This window comes from Notolepis coatsorum (genome assembly GCF_963971535.1).
Source record: "Notolepis coatsorum genome assembly, chromosome: 18".
NCBI classification, from domain to species: domain Eukaryota; kingdom Metazoa; phylum Chordata; class Actinopteri; order Aulopiformes; family Paralepididae; genus Notolepis; species Notolepis coatsorum.
In genome coordinates, this window is record NC_140182.1 from 59,124,561 (window position 1) to 59,143,761 (window position 19,201).

Sequence of the window (19,201 nt, forward strand, 5' to 3'; positions counted from 1 at the left end):
ACTTGAAGCAGCTGCGATGAAAGAACTTCCCCTCTGCGCTCAGCCTCTCCATGACGTACACACGCTTCCGGCAGAAGAAGCACACATCGCTGCCACCAATGTTGACGGGGAACTCTTTTCTTAGGGAGCCCTGGGGGAGGAGAGAACACTTTGATCAGTTTGGAGAGGGGAGGAGAGGAGAGGAGAGAAGAGAGGGGAGGAGAGGAGAGGAGAGGAGAGGAGAGGAGAGGAGAGGAGAGGAGAGGAGAGGAGAGGAGAGGAGGAGAGGAGAGGAGAGGAGAGGAGGAGAGGAGAGGTAACAAATGACAGGGGCAGGAGAGGAGAGGAGGGGGGTAGGAAATGACGGGGAAGGAGAGGAGATGAGAGGGGAGAACAGGAGAGGAGAGGAGGGGGTAGGAAATTACAGGGGGAGGAGAGGAGATAAGAGGAGAGGGGAGAAAATGAGTGGGGAGGGGAGGATATGAGAGGAGGACAGGAGAGGGAGATGAGATGAACAAGATAGGAGAGGAGAGGAACACAAGAGGAGAGGAGAGGAACGGAATGGAGAGGAAAGGAAATGAGAGGAGAGGAAAGGAAAGGAAAGGAGAGGAAAGGAAAGGAAAGGAAAATGGGATGACCAAGCTTCCAATATTAGAACAAAGCACAAAGGTCATAATGACAGCAAGACTTGGGAGAACTATTAGAACTACAAGCAGATCACTTAAGATCGCACAAAATCTGAAGAAAAGAACGTCTTGGGTTTGGTGCTACTAATTTAAGTATGCATTTTTCAAGTTATTCCATCTTTAGAAACAGGAGTCTGAAAACACATCAGATATAAAATAGTAACCTAAATCACAGTTAGTTCTTGAGGGCACACACACACCTCTACAGCTAGAGGGAGATATTAGCCAACCTATTGTGATTGGTGCCTTCTACTAGACGGAACACACCCATTGGTGCAACCACATGCCTTCTACTAGACGGAACACACCCATTGGTGCAACCACATGCCTTCTACTAGACGGAACACACCCATTAGGCTCTTACCAATTCCCTCTCGTCAGGTAGGGGCTTGGGTTCTTCCTGAGACTGAAGCTGATTGGCTATCTGCTCAGCCAATGAGCTCACTCCCCCTGTGTACATCTTTACATAGCGCTAACGGTGTCGAGAGAGAGGGGGAAAGGACAGAAAGGGGCGAGAGACATTAACGATAAGATACGGAAGAAAGGTAATGAAGGAACAAGGGATGAAAAACAGAAAATATGAAATAGAGGGGTGAACTATGATGAGACTATGGCGGTACAGGGTGCAACAGACATCAGACGGAGGAGAAAGGTAATATGACATGAAAATGACTATGACAGAGGGCTGGACAGTAAAAAGGGATTTACTATTGTACAGCAGCAAGTGCTACAGGATGAGAGAGGAAAGAAGACATGGTTGCATGTTTGGTTGATCGAGCATGTAGATGAGCATGTAGATGAGCATCTAGATGGGCATGTAGATGAGCATGTAGATGAGCATGTAGATGAGCATCTAGATGGGCATGTAGATGAGCATGTAGATGAGCATGTAGATGAGCATGTAGATGAGCATGAGCCCCCCCCCCCCCCCCCCCCCCCCAGCCCACACAAACAGATCTCAACAGACACGAGGGCATTAGTCATGTTGCAAACCAACTGTTCAAAGCTCACACAACAACCATGTACCCTCGGTCACAGTAATAATGCCATAAGTCACGACTGAGCATGCTTTGTGGAACAATAAGCAGGAAGCCAGTTGGATCCATTCCGGGCCATTAAAAGAGATCACCAGCCGCCAGGATGGCCCCTGCAAAACGTTACACTGATGGGAAGCAACAGCTGTTCGGGTCGCCCCCGCACCTCCAGTCATATCCTGGATGAAAACTGCACTGTGTACACTCATACACAGATGAACTGCAATTATGCACATATACGTACAGTTACAGTGTCATAACTCAAGCATGCACACACAAACACACATAACTCGTGTTGCCCTTTGTTACCATGTGACTGATGGAAGAAAATAAATGCAAACACAGGGAAAAGGTTGTTCACACTGGCTTCAACTGAACCAGGCCTGTATTCACAACTAACCAGTGGGCGTTGCATGCAGGACGCATGCAGCAAATTAAATCTTCTTTCAGCGTTAATGCTGGAACGGTTTACCCCAGGGATTAGGTCTACAGATCTATAACAATCCCTAAAATGGCATTCGCTTCCGACAGAGGAACTGAATCGAGGGCACCGTTACTGTGGCACAAAGTAGACCCTAAGCCATGAAAAGTAAAGATTATCATGAGTGAGACGTGAACACTCTGTCCTACCATGTTGAGATCACTCCACCCCGGTCGGAGCGCGGCTCGTCAACACGGGAATTACGTGTCAGATGAGGGTTTTCTCTGCTAAGCTACTTTGCTACAAACATCTGCTAGGGATTCCACCTTATAACCACAGGACTCAATCACAGAATTGAATATGATATTTATCACAGCATGCAATATGATATTTATCACAGCATGCAATATGATATTTATCACAGCATGCCACATCTAAGGAATCATCCATTAACACATTCAGTGCCATTCACTGATTTACACGTTTCTGACGCCCGACCGTTGAGTGCCAATCACGTGTGAACGCGTTTCTGGATTGTTTAAAAAAAAATGATTTTAATACCCTATTCCATCCAGGGAGCCTGGTGTTATCATAGGGAATGAGTCTGAGATAGCAAAAGTCCAATACCGCCGCCTGGTAGGATGCGGCCGGTATTGCACATCCTTTGAAACGTTGAGTCTTTGACTGTGCGTCGATTATATAGGTCCGGGCGGACTTTTCTTAGTCGGACAAGTGTAGCGGTTCTAATGCTCAGATTTAGAAGAAACAATTACTCCCATGGTGGATTCTGTGTTGGATTGTGTTGGCGGAACGATGGACATCAATACTTGGAATGGCGATTAGGGATGCCCCGATCACGTTTTTTTCCACCGATACCGATCACCGATCGTCTTGAGCCATATCGACCGATACCGATCCGATATTGATCGTTTTTGGTTTCATATAATTCTTTTTTTTAAATATATACTTTTATTTTTTTATTTAATTTTTTTAAATATATATATTATATACCGTACTTTTCGGACTATAAGCCGCGGCTTTTTCCCCCATTTTCCGACCCTGCGGCTTATATAACGGTGCGGCTTATATGTGACTCGACGTGACCAAACCCGAAAATGTAAAAATCTAAATATAGCTTTTTTGACTGCATTGAAATGTTATTTATCTGTTCCCTTATTTGCTAAACTTAATACAACTTGTAAATGAGTTAATTCTTGTTATTTGTCCGACAGTATTGTGTCCCAATGCTAATTACATATGGTAATTAAACATTAAAACACCTGCGGCTTATAGTCCAGTGCGGCTTATATATGTACACATCATTCAATTTAGCTGCTGCGGCTTATAGTCAGGTGCGGCTTATAGTGCGAAAAGTACAGTAATTATACTTGTAGTTGTATTATCTGCGAGACATCGCCACCACGCAACAAGTCAAAATGCTCGCTATCTCCACTGTCTGTGTGTATACTCTGCTTTGGTCAAATCACATTCAGCATGCCCGCAGCACAGCAGGGTATATCTGCGGCTGCGGCTCTGCAGATATACCCTACTCCCTCAGCTAGCCCCGTTTGTGACTGAGATGCAAGCCGGGGCTCGAATACGCATCGAATCAATGTTATAAGACATTGATCTCAGGAGCTATCTGTAGCTACTGCTAGCCGGCTAGATGACGTTAAGACAACGCCTCAGTGAACTATTTAGTTCAATGGGACATTTCGTTTTGAACAGTGAGCTAACATGAGCTAACGTGAGCTAACGGAGGTATCAACATGCACTACTAGACTATTGCTGGAGCATTTGTTGATATCAGGAGCTATCAGTAGCTAGCCGGCTAGATACCGTTAGACAATGCCTACTAAAAGTGAATAGTTGACTGGGTAATTTTGTTTAAACAGTAACGATAGCTAGGTAGCTCACGGTCCCATGCACTATAGACTAGAGCAGAGGAGCCTCCTCTGTTTACACGGGTGCGGGAGGGGCAAGGGAGGAGGAGGAGCGGCAGTTTGCAGCTCCGTGTGTCTGAGACAGACAGCGAGTGAGATCTCCGCTAAGAATTGGATCATGTTTTTCGATCGGTTTTCACGATCGGCGAAAATAAAGCATTATCGGAATTCACCGATCTCATATTTATACTGAATATCGGCCGATACCGATCGCTGGCCGATCGATCGGGGCATCCCTAATGGCGATCAGATAATTGGAATATTCTTTTCGGGGTACATCCTAGTCAAGGTAAGGGCTATATGGTATCAATCTTGCGTTGATCCAATAATGTTTTCATTGCGATCCGAGCGTATGTGTGTAACGCTACTCCATAACGTATTCCGTTGGTGATGATCAAAGCATCGAAGAACATAATACCGATCATATGCATTTGATTTTTTAACTGTAGCGTGTGTAGGGACAAAACACCAATGGATTAGATATAATACACATTGCGGCGTATAACCAGCCTCTCAGGAATTGGCCCGGATCATTCCGAAATAACACTCATATTCACCACGGTATAAAACGGGAACGTATGGATGGAAAAATTATAAATTTTTTGCATCTTGACCGGAAGAAACCCAGTGTCAAATGACTATAGTATTGTATCCATAGCTAGAATATAGATATAGCTCTACAAACAAGGTGACGGACTACATTGGTTTAATGGGTGGCATGAGCATGGCACATAATGTGTTAAGAGTCGATTCCTCTTCCACGAATTGTCGAGCAAGACAACCACAGCAAGTAAGGGGATGAGGACATTCTGTACGTTCGGTTAACTTTCTGAGGTTAAAACTAAGAATCGGTTGGGACTTTGAATCCTTGTGTTGTGTTAATTATAACTCCATGAAATTATGTACATTCAAAAATAGTAGTGATGCACGATATATCGGCCGCCGATATAATATCGGCCGATATGGCAGTTTTTTTACACATCGGTATCGGTCCGATATCAAGATAGGGCCGATATTAAAAAAATAATAATAATAATTTTAATCTTTAAATTTTTTTTTTTTTTTTTTTACATGTTTTGGCCTTAACACTTTGATTGCCTAAGGCTAAATTCATGATATACCATAGGTTGCCAGCTCTATTTGTCTATGGAGAAGTTCCCCTTCTTTGCAGGGCTATAACTTTTTAAATTCTATTGCTAAATTGCCATTATTAGGGCCCATTCAATGTCCTATATGTATTGTTCAGGGTGTATGAACGTTAAACTTTTTCATTCACATATTCATACTAAAATATGATCTAAAGTATAAGTATGTTTTCATCTCTTTCTGCAGCTTTCTCCAGAACGTGATTTATAGCCCCAAATGCATTATATTGATGATCAAATACAGTTTGATAGCAATTGGCGCGATATAAAAAAATCCAACTGGACGGACTTCTGGAAGTTACTACACGTCATTTGATGTTGACCGGATGGGCGAGGGGGCGTTTATAATTCCGTGGGCAGCGTTATACCATTCATCTAATGTGGGTCAAATGTTCATCATAGCAGTTAGTGTCGAACACGGAAATATTACACGCTAAAACTCACCCCAGTCTCCGCGGGCCGTTGGGCGATCAGCGTGGGGTAGACAGTTTTCCATTATGGGATGTAAAAATACCCGGTCCATTTCCATGTTGTATAATGGTATATACGTCCAAATCATGTTGTTTATCGAGTTATTGGCAACGGATCGCTATGTATTGTGTCAAGATGGAGTCGCGGGAGCTATAGAGAGTGGCCGGAAGTAATATGGGTGAACAGCACTTCAGCCACATCACTTCCTGTTTGGCGCTTCTGCCGATCGGCCACCAGATGGCGCTCTTGAACCGCTAGAGGATTGAGAGGAGCTCTGAACTGTGTGTGAAGGCTGCGGATGGAAAATATGATTCCAATCACAGATTTTTGAAATATTGATATCAAAGACGAGTTACGGCGTCTTCGGCAACTTGAGCATGGCGGGGAAGGACGCCTAAACTCGTCTTCTGGCAGTTAAAGTGTTAAATAGTTTCAAAATATCAGTAATTTCTGAAAATAAGTTACAAAGGTAAAAAGAAAATATGCGTTTTGGAAAATAGCTCTTTATTTGATTATCATAAAAAAGTGTTTTCTATACAGAGATATCGACATCTGTAAATATCGGTATCGGCCAGAACAGCAATATTAATATCGGTTATCGGTCACAATTTTCACATCGGTGCATCACAAAAAAATAGCAATACCTTGTCTTATAGGGACTGCTACCATATTAATTGCATTGAGCTGTATGTATCAACACAACACAAGGATTCAAAGTCCCCGATGACATCACTAGAGGCCGTGTCCATTCAATAACTGTCAAACTAAATTGAGTGTGTGCAAAACTGTTTCGAGTTTTTGGATGTATGTGAGATTATGTGCAAAATAAACCGGCATCATTTGGCAAAGTGTCCCTCTAAGTCTGTAAAATCGCCTCTTCAACAGAGACGCTGTAAAGGCAGGGTTTCTGAGATGTTCCATCAGCTGTACATATGGGTAGTGTGTTAGTGTCATCACTCTCCACAGCGAGGAGGGGAGGAGAGGCTACCTGTCTGAACGTGTCAGGGGAGGAGAGAGGGGACTCGGGGGGGCTCTGGGCTTGGGACAGGTGCCATTGTTCCATAAAGAAACGTGAGGGCTGTTTCCTCGCCTCCAGGAAGAAGAAAGAGAGCAGAAAGAGAAAGTTACTGCCGGAAAATTGGTAAGAAGATGACAAATCTCAAGAGCCAAGGAAAGATGTACTGTATTGTGAAAAGTCGTCAGGGCTACTACTCTGATCTTTGGAAATCACTTTCTATAACTTAAACATGAAGGTAGAAGATGGATCAGTTTCTGGGTTAACCCTTTAGAAAAGGTGCAAGTCTTATTGGAATATTTTCCAGAATTGCATCTATGGTCAGTAAACATAGTGACATCGTCATTATAATGTTCAGTTCACACTCCTACACTTCAATTCTCAAAATAGTTATCTCACTACGCAGGATCTTACAACCTAAAAAAGGCTCCCCTTCCTTGGTCTACCTTTGGTTTGGCCGGCCTGCCTTCAAACTGAGAGGCGAGCTGCGCGGCCCTCTCCTGAATACTGAGGACGTGTATGGGCATGTGGTCACTGGACCGCAGAGCCGGCTGCTGCAGAGAAAGAGGCATAACGGGGTCAGACGGAGGAGATGCACGGAGGAGGGGGAGGAACCATCCAGTCATGCAGCAGTATTTTTAGCTGTTCCCAAAAATTAAAACACACTCCCCCACGCAAGCCACCAATTGAGGTGAAGGCTATAGATAGACTTTTGTGCTTGTTTTAGTAGATTCTAACTCACACACACAGGCAGCAGAGGAAACCAGATTCAGTAAACGGTGACAGAAGGCTTAGAAAAGGAAAATAATAAAGGACTAAACTAAACTGCGTTGTCGTTTTGCATGCAGTGATTAGGAAAAAGAAAGCGTACGATGTTGCAAAAGAAATCCATCAAGCGCACCGTTTGAACAAATGAACGAGGATTAGACCTACTGTATTACGAGGCCTATTCTAGGAGGAAAGATCGAGTGAGGTCTCGTTTGTATTAGTAGGCAGTAACTCATTAAGGTACACTGTTAAAAAACAGTGTTTTCCCTAGCTAAACACTAGGGCCGTCTGTCAAAATTGACATTATATTGTGAAAATGTATATTTGATTGTTAAAATGTTATTTAATGTCTATCCTTAAAACATAGGTCTCACGTGGGTCGCTGCAATGCTACTGTACATGACAAGACACAATGTCACTTTACACAGTCCTACTAAACACATACTGTACAGGTGTGTAAAAAATATGACACAACCCGACTTAAAACTGTGTTACTAGTGTAACCTGTACTGGTTTAGTTACGGGACGACACGTCTTGGGTTATTTCAACAAGTTTTCTTTTTTAACCCTTTCACTACCACACTACCAAAGGCTTAACCTTCTGTAGTGTGGTAGTGAGAGGGTTAAAGAGTGCAGTGTGCAATCCGTTAGTGCACCAAAACCCCTGACCTTCCTGGGAGTGTCGGGGGAGGAGAGTGGCGAGGCAGCCGGGTCCTTGGCCAGACCTTGGGACAAGTACCACTGCTCGACAAAGAAGCGAGAGGGCTTTCTCTTGGGCTCCACGGGGGAAAGGGAGAGGAAGGAAGGAGGGTTTAGAGGACAAAGTAGACCAGGGAGAAAGTTTTGCAAAGAGTCATTTAATTTATATTAAAACATTTAAAATAAACATCCAAATATGTATGGTAGCACTTGCCAACTTTGAGAAAAAGGACAAGGACAGAGCCTCAGTTTCACAAGTTTATTTTGGCCATCCAACAAAACATGCTACGGTTAAACCTAGTCAGCCTTCATCTGAGGTGCTGTGAGTTGGTGAGTGCTACCATACCCATCTTTGGATGAGTGTATGTTTTTTGGTTTAGCACCACAGTAAGAGGTTCTTTCTGGGAAGGCGTGTCCAACTCCTCCACAGCAGCGATTGATAATATGTTTCCTAGAATGACGTGTGTATGTGTAATATGTCAAAAAACACTCCATGAATGAATTAATCTAGAGAGAAGTATCAGTTCAGATCCAGGCCATTATACAACCAACATAAATATGACACAACCCAGTTGTGGATTGTCTGTTGTCAACCAGCTTATTTCTCAAAACCACTCGAGGGGAGAACCACGTTCTCACAACATGCCCATGCAGGGTGTTCACCTTTGGTGGCTTGTGGGGTTTGCCTCTGAACCTAGAGATCAGACGGTCGGCCCTCTCCTGTATGCTAGGGATGTGAACGGGCCCTGGGTCCTCCAGGTGAAGCGGCTCCCACTCCTGCAGAGTAAACTCTATTAGAACCAGATGCGGAGTGGTAGGTTGCAGCTAATACGGGACCAACTGAACCCTTGCACCGAAGAACCGCCACCTCTACCGTCTTTAACTGTGAACAAACACAACCCTCTAACGTACCACCTTTAGATAGTAAATATTCAAAACATTGGGCCTCGTTCATGAAAATGTTCTTGCACACAAATTTGTGTTTAGGGGTTTTTCTTTAGCTCTCAATTTTGTATTACAGACTAATGGCTTTTTTGTAACTCCTTGCCCCTGACATCTATTGTATACCTCTTGTAACTGGCGATCACCCAGGCTTGCAAAGGCATTAATGTTAGGCAACAAAATCCAGGAGTTACATAGCCTCTATGGCCTGTCTATGAGACAAGCTTGAGGGCTAGGAGTGTTTAAAAACAAATGTGTGCAAAAGAACATTTCATGAATGAGGTCCATTGTTCCTCTGAGAACTTCAGACAATTCTTCCTCTGAGGTACTCAATACTTTAACCCATGCAGTAGTCCACCACTAGATGATGCTCAGCAGCCTAGACCAAAAACATGAATCCCCAAAACCGTAATTTACGGGGAACCAGTCCACACAACATTCTCCAGGCACTCAAATACCTCCTCCGACTTATTCGTGCTTGGCTACCAAGTGAGCCCAATTTAAAAGAGTTAGTGAATGTCCGCATGCAACTTTGTCAATCACAATATAGAAGCTGACAAGAGGAGTTTCACACACTGCTCTGTCCAAAAGCTACCACTGTATTCGTCCACACACTCACGCACAAACAGTAGGAGTTAGTCGTGACAGGTTCCATGCAACCCACGATAACCCTACCCCATGTGTCTGAAACGTGTGTTCAGGTGTCTTTTCTTCTGGTCTCTGACTAGACTGCAAAGAAGCAAAAATGAAGTCACACGCACATACTGTAAATACAAACACAAACACACACATAAACACATACAGACACTTTCATCACTGTCTAGGAAAATAGGGGACCATCAGAAAATGACAGTAATTTTGACTTGTGTTTGATGCTGATTATGCTGACAGTAAAGTCAGCCATATCAGATTACCTTTACACCCACATCTGCTTGCAACGAGGGCCTCCCACACAAACCACCTACACACACCAGTCAGCCAGACACATGCAAACTCCCTCACGACAACAAACACTAAGCCCCGCTCACGACAACAAACACTATACCCCCCAACTCACGAGGAAGTAAACATCAACACAGCAAATTATTTCTCTCAAGGTGGCAAACCACTCTAGGGGAGAGGAAGGTGATGCCGCCGACACATGATTTAGTTTGACTCGAGACGACACTGAACAACCTGGGGGGGGGTGGGGGGGGGGGGGTGCTAATGAGAAAAGGACAGAGGACAGAGGGAAGGGGACAGAGGGGGAGGACAGACAGACTGACAAGTGTGTCACCTGTGACTGGAGAGAGAGAGAGGATGTGGAGCAAGAGGAGGAGAGCAGAATGGTTTTCTTAGGGCAGCTCCGCGAGCCCGAGCTGGGCAGCTGGTCTGAGCCGCTCCTGGCCTTGAGAGACAAGAGATGAGATAGGGTGATGAGGATGGTGACGGTGAGGATGGTGATGATGATGACGATGAGGATGAGCCGTTGCTCAGCCGGTGTCCATGGCGGTCATGGCGGTCATACTTTTCTCATCATCTGCACGCCAGCACACTCTCGTACTCTAGTCAAATCGTTACACCCAATGTACTTTGTGCATTCAACACAACACAAATACAGTTTTCGTCACCGATTGCGGGACACTTAGCGACTTGCATCCGGTGAGTTAATTAGGAAACTCAATTATTACTGTCACACGAAGCTGGACAGGGAGTAGGGACTGTTGGGAAGGTATTCCTGAACACTCGTTATAGCACTAGCCTAACACACACACACACACACACACACACACACACACACACACAATGTATGTGGAAACATATGCCAAATAAATCACTTGGTTTAGCAAGGGTCCAATGGCAACCAAACAAGAAAAATAAGCCACAGTAATTCACTGTGTGATACAGAGACCTCTAGTAACTGCAGAAAGTGTGAGATACAGTACACTATGTCAAAAGGGAAAGTCAGTGCATCCTAAAACCATGTCTCCAATACTGTACAGCTCCCTCTTGAACAAGTCTCTGCCTAAGCGGATCACCAGAGAGGCAAGACTCAAAATGATGTCATCAGAAGACAACTCCTGGAGCGGAGGGTGAATAGTGGAACAACTCGCTAGGACACCGTGACAGTAACCATGGTGATTTTTACTAGGATATGGGTAGATTTCAATACAACTAATTTGGAGGTAATAGCTCAAACAAAAGGTTTTATGAGCCCACAAAGTCGGCCATCAATTCATTTGTCAATAAGACTCCAAAAAAGTGTCACTTGATGACATCCCAAATTAAAATCTAGCCACTCTGGTTTAAAGTTTAGGGAAACAGTTGCTTATAGATATTGACTACAATATGTTTATTTATTTATTTTATTTTATTTATTATATATATATATATATATATGTATTTTATATATATATTTTGTTTAATAAAATTTTAATAATAAATAACAATTCAGTACATTTATATCTGTGTTAATGTGTTACATTTTTGCTAGCCACTCTGGTTTAAAGCTTAGGGAGACAGTTGCTTATAGATATTGACTACAAGCCAACGTCGTCGGAATTAGGGATGCACTGATCCGATATTGATGTTTTAAGTCAAGCCTGATGTTGCCTTGCACAAAAGAATGATCCCAGTCTCTTCCACACAGTGAGGCATACAGTTTATTAATTTAACAATGGGTATCGGATCGGTACTTGGTATCCGTCAATACCCAAAGCCCAGGTATCGGGACTGAAAAAGTTGGATCGGTGCATCCCTAGTCGGAATAACACGATATAGAGACTCTGTTTTTGGGGTTGATTTTTTCTTTAAAGAGTTTTCTCTTCAGCTTCTACAGCCGTATAAACCTAAAGGGAAAGACTTGCGGGTTCTAGAGAGAAAGTTGGAAGGAATGGCATAATGAGGAAGGCATGGGACATTGTGGTGTGAGAGAGAGAGAGAGAGAGAGAGAGAGAGAGAGAGAGAGAGAGAGAGAGAGAGAGAGAGAGAGAGAGAGAGAGAGAGAGAGAGAGAGAGAGAGAGAGAGAGAGAGAGAGAGAGAGAGAGAGAGAGAGAGAGAGAGAGAGAATTCATGAGACAGTATGAGCGGACTATAGCGGTTTAACTAATACGTAATGCTGACTTACTGGATGGGAAAACGTGGCATCGGGAGAATCATGGTGCCCACTGTGTCCGTCTCTAGGGTCTATTCTAGACCATCTACACACAGAGTATTTACAGTGTGCTTCATGTCTTTATACGCAGATTAACTCTGAGAGGACATTCAAGAACAGTTTGTATTCTGTTTAAATAGCGGTGCTTCAAAGCTTTAACAAAAAAAAGGTAGAATGTGTAACAGCGTCAAACAGCAAGCTCTGGGCAGAAGAGCCCCGCTTGGTACTGTGCTTTGTTTACTTTTATTAGTAACTTATTGTAGTGTGAACTTCTCCAGACCTCTCTCGGTATAGAGCCTGAGGTGTGGCCAGCAGTAGCAACCCCTCCCCCTATACCCACTGAAATCGCAGTGAAGGAAGGGTGCTGCGCTTCATTTACAACACAAGACCAAATGAGAGCAACACGGCATGCGGCACAATAATTGTTTTATATCGATTATCTTGTCTTCATGATCGCGGGATGCCAAAATCATAATATTGCAGCTGTGCTATCTTTGTATTTCACAGGGGAGGAAAACTAGGCAGGGTGGACACAAGGGGAGGAAGACTAGGCCGGGTGGACACAAGGGGAGGAAGACTAGGCAGGGTGGGCACCAGGGGAGGAAGACTAGGCCGGGTGGACACAAGGGGAGGAAGACTAGGCAGGGTGGGCACCAGGGGAGGAAGACTAGGCCGGGTGGACACAAGGGGAGGAAGACTAGGCCGGGTGGACACAAGGGGAGGAAGACTAGGCCGGGTGGGCACCAGGGGAGGAAGACTAGGCAGGGTGGGCACCAGGGGAGGAAGACTAGGCAGGGTGGGCACCAGGGGAGGAAGACTAGGCCGGGTGGACACAAGGGGAGGAAGACTAGGCAGGGTGGGCACCAGGGGAGGAAGACTAGGCCGGGTGGGCACCAGGGGAGGAAGACTAGGCCGGGTGGGCACCAGGGGAGGAAGACTAGGCAGGGTGGGCACCAGGGGAGGAAGACTAGGCAGGGTGGACACAAGGGGAGGAAGACTAGGCAGGGTGGGCACCAGGGGAGGAAGACTAGGCCGGGTGGGCACCAGGGGAGGAAGACTAGGCCGGGTGGGCACCAGGGGAGGAAGACTAGGCAGGGTGGGCACCAGGGGAGGAAGACTAGGCAGGGTGGGCACCAGGGGAGGAAGACTAGGCCGGGTGGGCACCAGGGGAGGAAGACTAGGCAGGGTGGGCACCAGGGGAGGAAGACTAGGCAGGGTGGACACCAGGTGAGGAAGACTAGGCAGGGTGGGCACCAGGGGAGGAAGACTAGGCAGGGTGGGCACCAGGGGAGGAAGACTAGGCCGGGTGGGCACCAGGGGAGGAAGACTAGGCAGGGTGGGCACCAGGGGAGGAAGACTAAGCAGGGTGGACACCAGGTGAGGAAGACTAGGCAGGGTGGGCACCAGGGGAGGAAGACTAGGCCGGGTGGGCACCAGGGGAGGAAGACTAGGCAGGGTGGGCACCAGGGGAGGAAGACTAGGCCGGGTGGGCACCAGTGGAGGAAGACTAGGCAGGGTGGACACCAGGTGAGGAAGACTAGGCCGGGTGGGCACCAGGGGAGGAAGACTAGGCAGGGTGGGCACCAGGGGAGGAAGACTAGGCAGGGTGGACACCAGGTGAGGAAGACTAGGCCGGGTGGGCACCAGGGGAGGAAGACTAGGCAGGGTGGGCACCAGGGGAGGAAGACTAGGCAGGGTGGGCACCAGGGGAGGAAGACTAGGCAGGGTGGGCACCAGGGGAGGAAGACTAGGCAGGGTGGACACCAGGGGAGGAAGACTAGGCAGGGTGGACACCAGGGGAGGAAGACTAGGCAGGGTGGGCACCAGGTGAGGAAGACTAGGCAGGGTGGGCACCAGGTGAGGAAGACTAGGCAGGGTGGGCACCAGGGGAGGAAGACAACGGTACCAGTAGCTGCTCTCCCACAGGCAGTGGAGGAACTGAAAAAGCGTTTCCCAGCTGCTGACAAGGAAAGCGACATTAATCAGACCTCCACCCATGAGGGCATCTAGAACTAGTTCTGATCACTGAGCCCAGGGAGGAGTGATCCTACAGTATAAACAGGGGCACTAACAGGCTAGCATGGCTAACCATACCTGCTCTCACATGGCAGGGGAAACCGGCGAGGGTAACTAGTAGAGTCATCCTACAGTAGCCAATAACCAGGGGAGCTAGCATGGCTAACCGTACCTGCTCTCACATGGCAGGGGAAACCAGTGAGGGTAACTAGTAGTCATCCTACAGTAGCCAATAACCAGGGGAGCTAGCATGGCTAACCGTACCTGCTCTCACATGGCAGGGAAAACCAGAGAGGGCATCTATAACTAGTTCTTAGCACTGAGCCCATAGGGGAGGGATCCTATAGTTTAAGCAGGTGAGCTACCAGGCTAGCATGGCTAACCGTACCTGCTCCATTTTGCTAGGCAGCGTCTGACACTTGACCATCTCTTTATAGCGGACGCTGAGCTGCTCCTGCTGCTGTGTACGTCGCTGAACCAGGAGGAGGAGACATGAAGACGACATGTCACATACACCGAGTGGCTCAGATGCCACATGTAACAAGGACATAATACACAGCTTTCCGTTTCAGAGGTTAGCAGAACCTCTAATGTCGGAACAGTCCAACATTATGGGACATTGCGCTTAAAGGAACACGGCGACATTTTGGGAATTAGCTTACCGTCTTCTCCAGATAGAAAGCTATCTGGCTGCATGTTAGCCTAGCTTAGCACAATGAATGGAAGCGGACATGACCTAGCCTAGGTATTGTCCAACTAACACCTCTCCCGAAGGCCAAATGGTCGGGAGCATGTCTATGTTCCCCGGGTTCTATGTTCCCCGCTTTGATTGATTGATTGATTGAACATTTTAGACCACCAGCCCTGATTCCAAACTCTAACCTTAACCAGTTTGAAAGAGGGCCTAAGCTTAACCGTTCGAAACAAGGCGGACATTAATAATTAATAAAATAATAAAAATTAATAACATTTTCAATCTATTAATCAATCAAAGCGGGGAACATAGAACCCGGGGAACATAGGACCCGGGGAACATAGGGATGATCCCAACTGGTCATGTCCACTTCCATTCATTGTGCTAAGCTAGGCTAAGGTGCAGCTAGATAGCTTTCTACTGAACACACAGGAAGGAAACTGGTATCTATCTTCTTGTCTCGTCTGAGTCGTCTCTGGAGAAGACGGTAAGCTAATTTCCCAAAATGTCTGTGTTCCTTTAACACGCAGAACGACTCAGACATCCAAACTACTCCCACACACACATACCACAACAGATCTCTAAGAGGGTACAGCTTCTGTACAAAGCAGTGTTCCCCACCATCACACAGCACATGGCTAGCGGCAGTCTAGGGGTTAGAACCACAGTCTCTAGTGACAGTCTGGGGGTTAGAACCACAGTCTATAGTGACAGTCTAGGGCAGGGGTTCTCAACCTTTCTGCTGCCAAGGCACCCCTGTGTTCAATAAAAAAATTCCAGGGCACCCCTACATACAATAAAGACTTTTCCGGTCCTGTCTTTTTGGCTACAATGATGACAAAAGTGCTTGCTTTCAAAATAATGTTTATTTAACCGGGAAACACATTTGTGTGTATATGCAGGCTATATAATGCATTATTAACAGGTGTTTCAGGTCTAAATGGCTTAGTACTGTTGACATTACAATGCTTGTAGTAGTAAATCAAATAGCATATTTCTTTAAATAGAATTACAGAAAATGATCACTAAAGTGCTATCTGTTGCAGCTGCACACTTTTCCATAAAAATATTTGGATAAGTGTGACCATTTCTGAAAAACTGAAAATCATGTATTTTTTTTTTAAATACAGAAAAGGATCACCAACGTGCTATCTGTTGCAGCTGCACTGTTCTCCATAAAAATAGCATATTTGGATAAGTTTGACCATTTCTCAAAAACAGAAAATCATGTATTTTTTTTTAAATACAGAAAAGGATCACCAAGTTACCATTTCTCAAAAAATATAAATAAATACAGAAAATAAGCACTCGTTCACTCAGTGGACATTTCTAGCTCAATGCGAGGTCTGCTGCTGCTGGCTAATAATACGGTCAATACGTGGGGAGATCTTTGACAAGGCAACACGCATGTCATCCTCAAGGCTCAACTTGGCCCTACATTTTGTTTTCAGAGCTGTCATGGATTACATCTTTTTTTATAAATCTCAAGGCACCCCTGTTGAGAACCGCTGGTCTAGGGGGTTAGAACCAGTCTCTAGTGACAGTCTAGGGGTTAGAACCAGTCTCTAGTGACAGTCTTGTGGTTAGAACCACAGTCTCTAGTGACAGTCTAGGGGTTAGAACCAGTCTATAGTGACAGTAGGGGTTAGAACCACAGTCTCTAGTGACAGTCTAGGGGTTAGAACCACAGTCTCTAGTGACAGTCTAGGGGTTAGAACCACAGTCTCTAGTGACAGTCTAGGGGTTAGAACCACAGTCTCTAGTGACAGTCTGGGGGTTAGAATCACAGTCTCTAGTGACAGTCTAGGGGTTAGAACCACAGTCTCTAAGGGTGGGGTCCACTCTTTACCTTTCTCCACGCCGGGACAGGGGCCAGGCGGATTGACTCTTTCAGGGGGGCCGGGGGCGGGCAAGGGGGAAGGAGGTCCAGATTGGGCAGGGACTCCCCCTTTTGTGACCGGAGGTGGAAGATGAGTGACAGCGAAGGTGGCCAATAAGAAGGCCAGGAGGAGCAAGTCATGCAGTCCATCACGAGTCACAAGTCATGATTCATGATGGGAGGAACAGAGAAGGAAAGAGAGAGAGAAAGAGTCATGCTGGTTGGAAAACATGTGACCTCATATAAAACCCTCAAGGAAATGATGGAAAGTCATCAGGAAGTCATGCTGAGCAGCTGAGTGAATAATGGCTATGATATACTATAGCCCAACATGCATTCATAACAATACCTGGAAATAATAAAGACAGTCAAATGAAAATGTCATGCAGAAAACAGAACTATAAAGAAGAAATAAAGAACTGACGTAAAACGTTTTGACATAAAAGGGAAAGTTTCACAGGCGTGGCTGAAAGGAACACGCCAAAATTTTTGGGAAATGTGCTTTCTGATACCAAGATACCAATTTCCTCTCTGTGCGTTCAGCATAAAGCTATCCGGCTGCAAGCTAGCCTAGTTTAGCACAAAATAATGGAAGCAGATACAGACCTGGATGCGGCCCAAGCTAGCCTAGTTTAGCACAAAATAATGGAAGCAGATACAGACTCGGATGTGGCCCAAGCTAGGCTAACTGAAAGCACAGAGAGGGAATTGGTATCCATCTTTTTGTTTGAGTCTTGAGAAGACAGTAAGTGTATTTCCCATAATGTTGGCGTGTTCCTTCAAGTCTAGTCTAGAAAATTCTCTACAGGCATCTTCCACTGAAGGGAACTGGTTTAATTCATGTCTTGTGAACCTGACCCCAAGTATCTGTCTTTTCACCCTTCCAGTGCGACACAGCTTGAGCCAAAAAGGCAACAGCACATATGATCCAAGTTACCAAGCAGGCTATCAGAGCGACAGCTGGATTACGTCTCAGTGAGCCGCTTTTGACATCGTCTGTAACATTTAAAGATGCAACGTCTTTTATCTGCTTAGACGACTTAACAGCTTTGGAGTAAGCCAACGCATTTTAGAAGTAGTTTGTAAGTCTATTCATTGAAAGTGTGCTGTCCTTTAATAATCACCATATGGTGTGGGAATCTGAACAGTGAATACAGCAGCGAGCTGGCGAGGGCGGTCAGTGTAGCCAGTGAGCGGAAGAGCACAGAGCCAGTCTGGGGCTCTTTGGGAGCAGAGGAGGAAGGCTCTGTGTATCACAGAGGAACCCTCACATTCTCTGGTCTCAGAGTTTGGCTTAAATCTGGCAGGCACTACAGGATGCCTTTGGCAACCACGAACATATACAAGAATGGCATTCATTCCACATGAAGTTCTTCAAGACACGTAACCTTTAAATGCTATTTTATTTTTGCCTACTATATTTTGCACAGGTGATTGTGATGTGCTGCATGAATGTGAATGCAGTGCTGTGTGGATGTGAATGCAGTGCTGTGTGGATGTGAATGCAGTGCTGTGTGGATGTGAATGCAGTGCTGTGTGGATGTGAATGCAGTGCTGTGTGGATGTGAATGTAACGTTGTGTGGATGTGAATGCAGTGCTGTGTGGATGTGAATGCAGTGCTGTGTGGATGTGAATGCAGTGCTGTGTGGATGTGAATACAGTGCTGTATGTATGTGAGTGCAGTGATGTGTGGATGTGAATAGAGTGCTGTGTGGATGTGAGTGCAGTGATGTGTAGATGTGAATGAATGAATTAATGAATGACATTTTATTTTTGTGTCATGTCCGACGACCCATCCCTTACAGCAGGGGTGTCAAACTCATTTTCACAGAGGGCCATATCAGCATTATGGTTGCCCTCAAAGGGCCAAAGACCGTATAAATGTTAATGTAATGTAAAATAAATGTAGCTACACATTTACATATTGTTAAACATGGTGTTTCTGTATTTATTACTTATTCAAGTTATACATATTGCATATTCATTTGCATAAATGTAAAAATATATGTTAGCTTATGTTATTTTAACAAATAATTTTAGTTTATCAGAACCCCATATTACTCCACCAATCAATGATCAAACCATTCAAGTAAATAACAAAGAAGAATATCATCAAATACAAGCTATGACATTAAGTTTGTTCAAAACCTTTTTGTCACAGTCAAGAGGGGCAGAACTAACAACTGTGAGCTGCAAAGAACACGTGGGACAGATGTAGCAGATGTTACAAAAACAAATGGCTGCACACAACCTTGCAGAGGCCATACATCCAACTAATGGAAGATAGTTTAATTAACTTTAATTAACAGATTGCAGAATGGGTACAGTACAGTACAGCTCAATACACACAATTGTTAAGGGGATGCAGACCAGA

The 19,201-nt window shown here is 45.3% G+C and overlaps 1 protein-coding gene across 1 annotated transcript in view; it reads right to left on the bottom strand.

The window, feature by feature from the left end:
- The window catches only part of mical3a (microtubule associated monooxygenase, calponin and LIM domain containing 3a), a 228,196-nt gene that overhangs the window by 52,601 nt on the left and 156,394 nt on the right, over positions 1 to 19,201 (bottom strand). Inside the window, 4 exon segments of the mRNA XM_084335409.1 lie at positions 1,030 to 1,137; positions 10,380 to 10,490; positions 14,642 to 14,725; positions 16,797 to 16,895. Coding sequence (XP_084191535.1) covers positions 1,030 to 1,137; positions 10,380 to 10,490; positions 14,642 to 14,725; positions 16,797 to 16,895 — 402 coding nt within the window.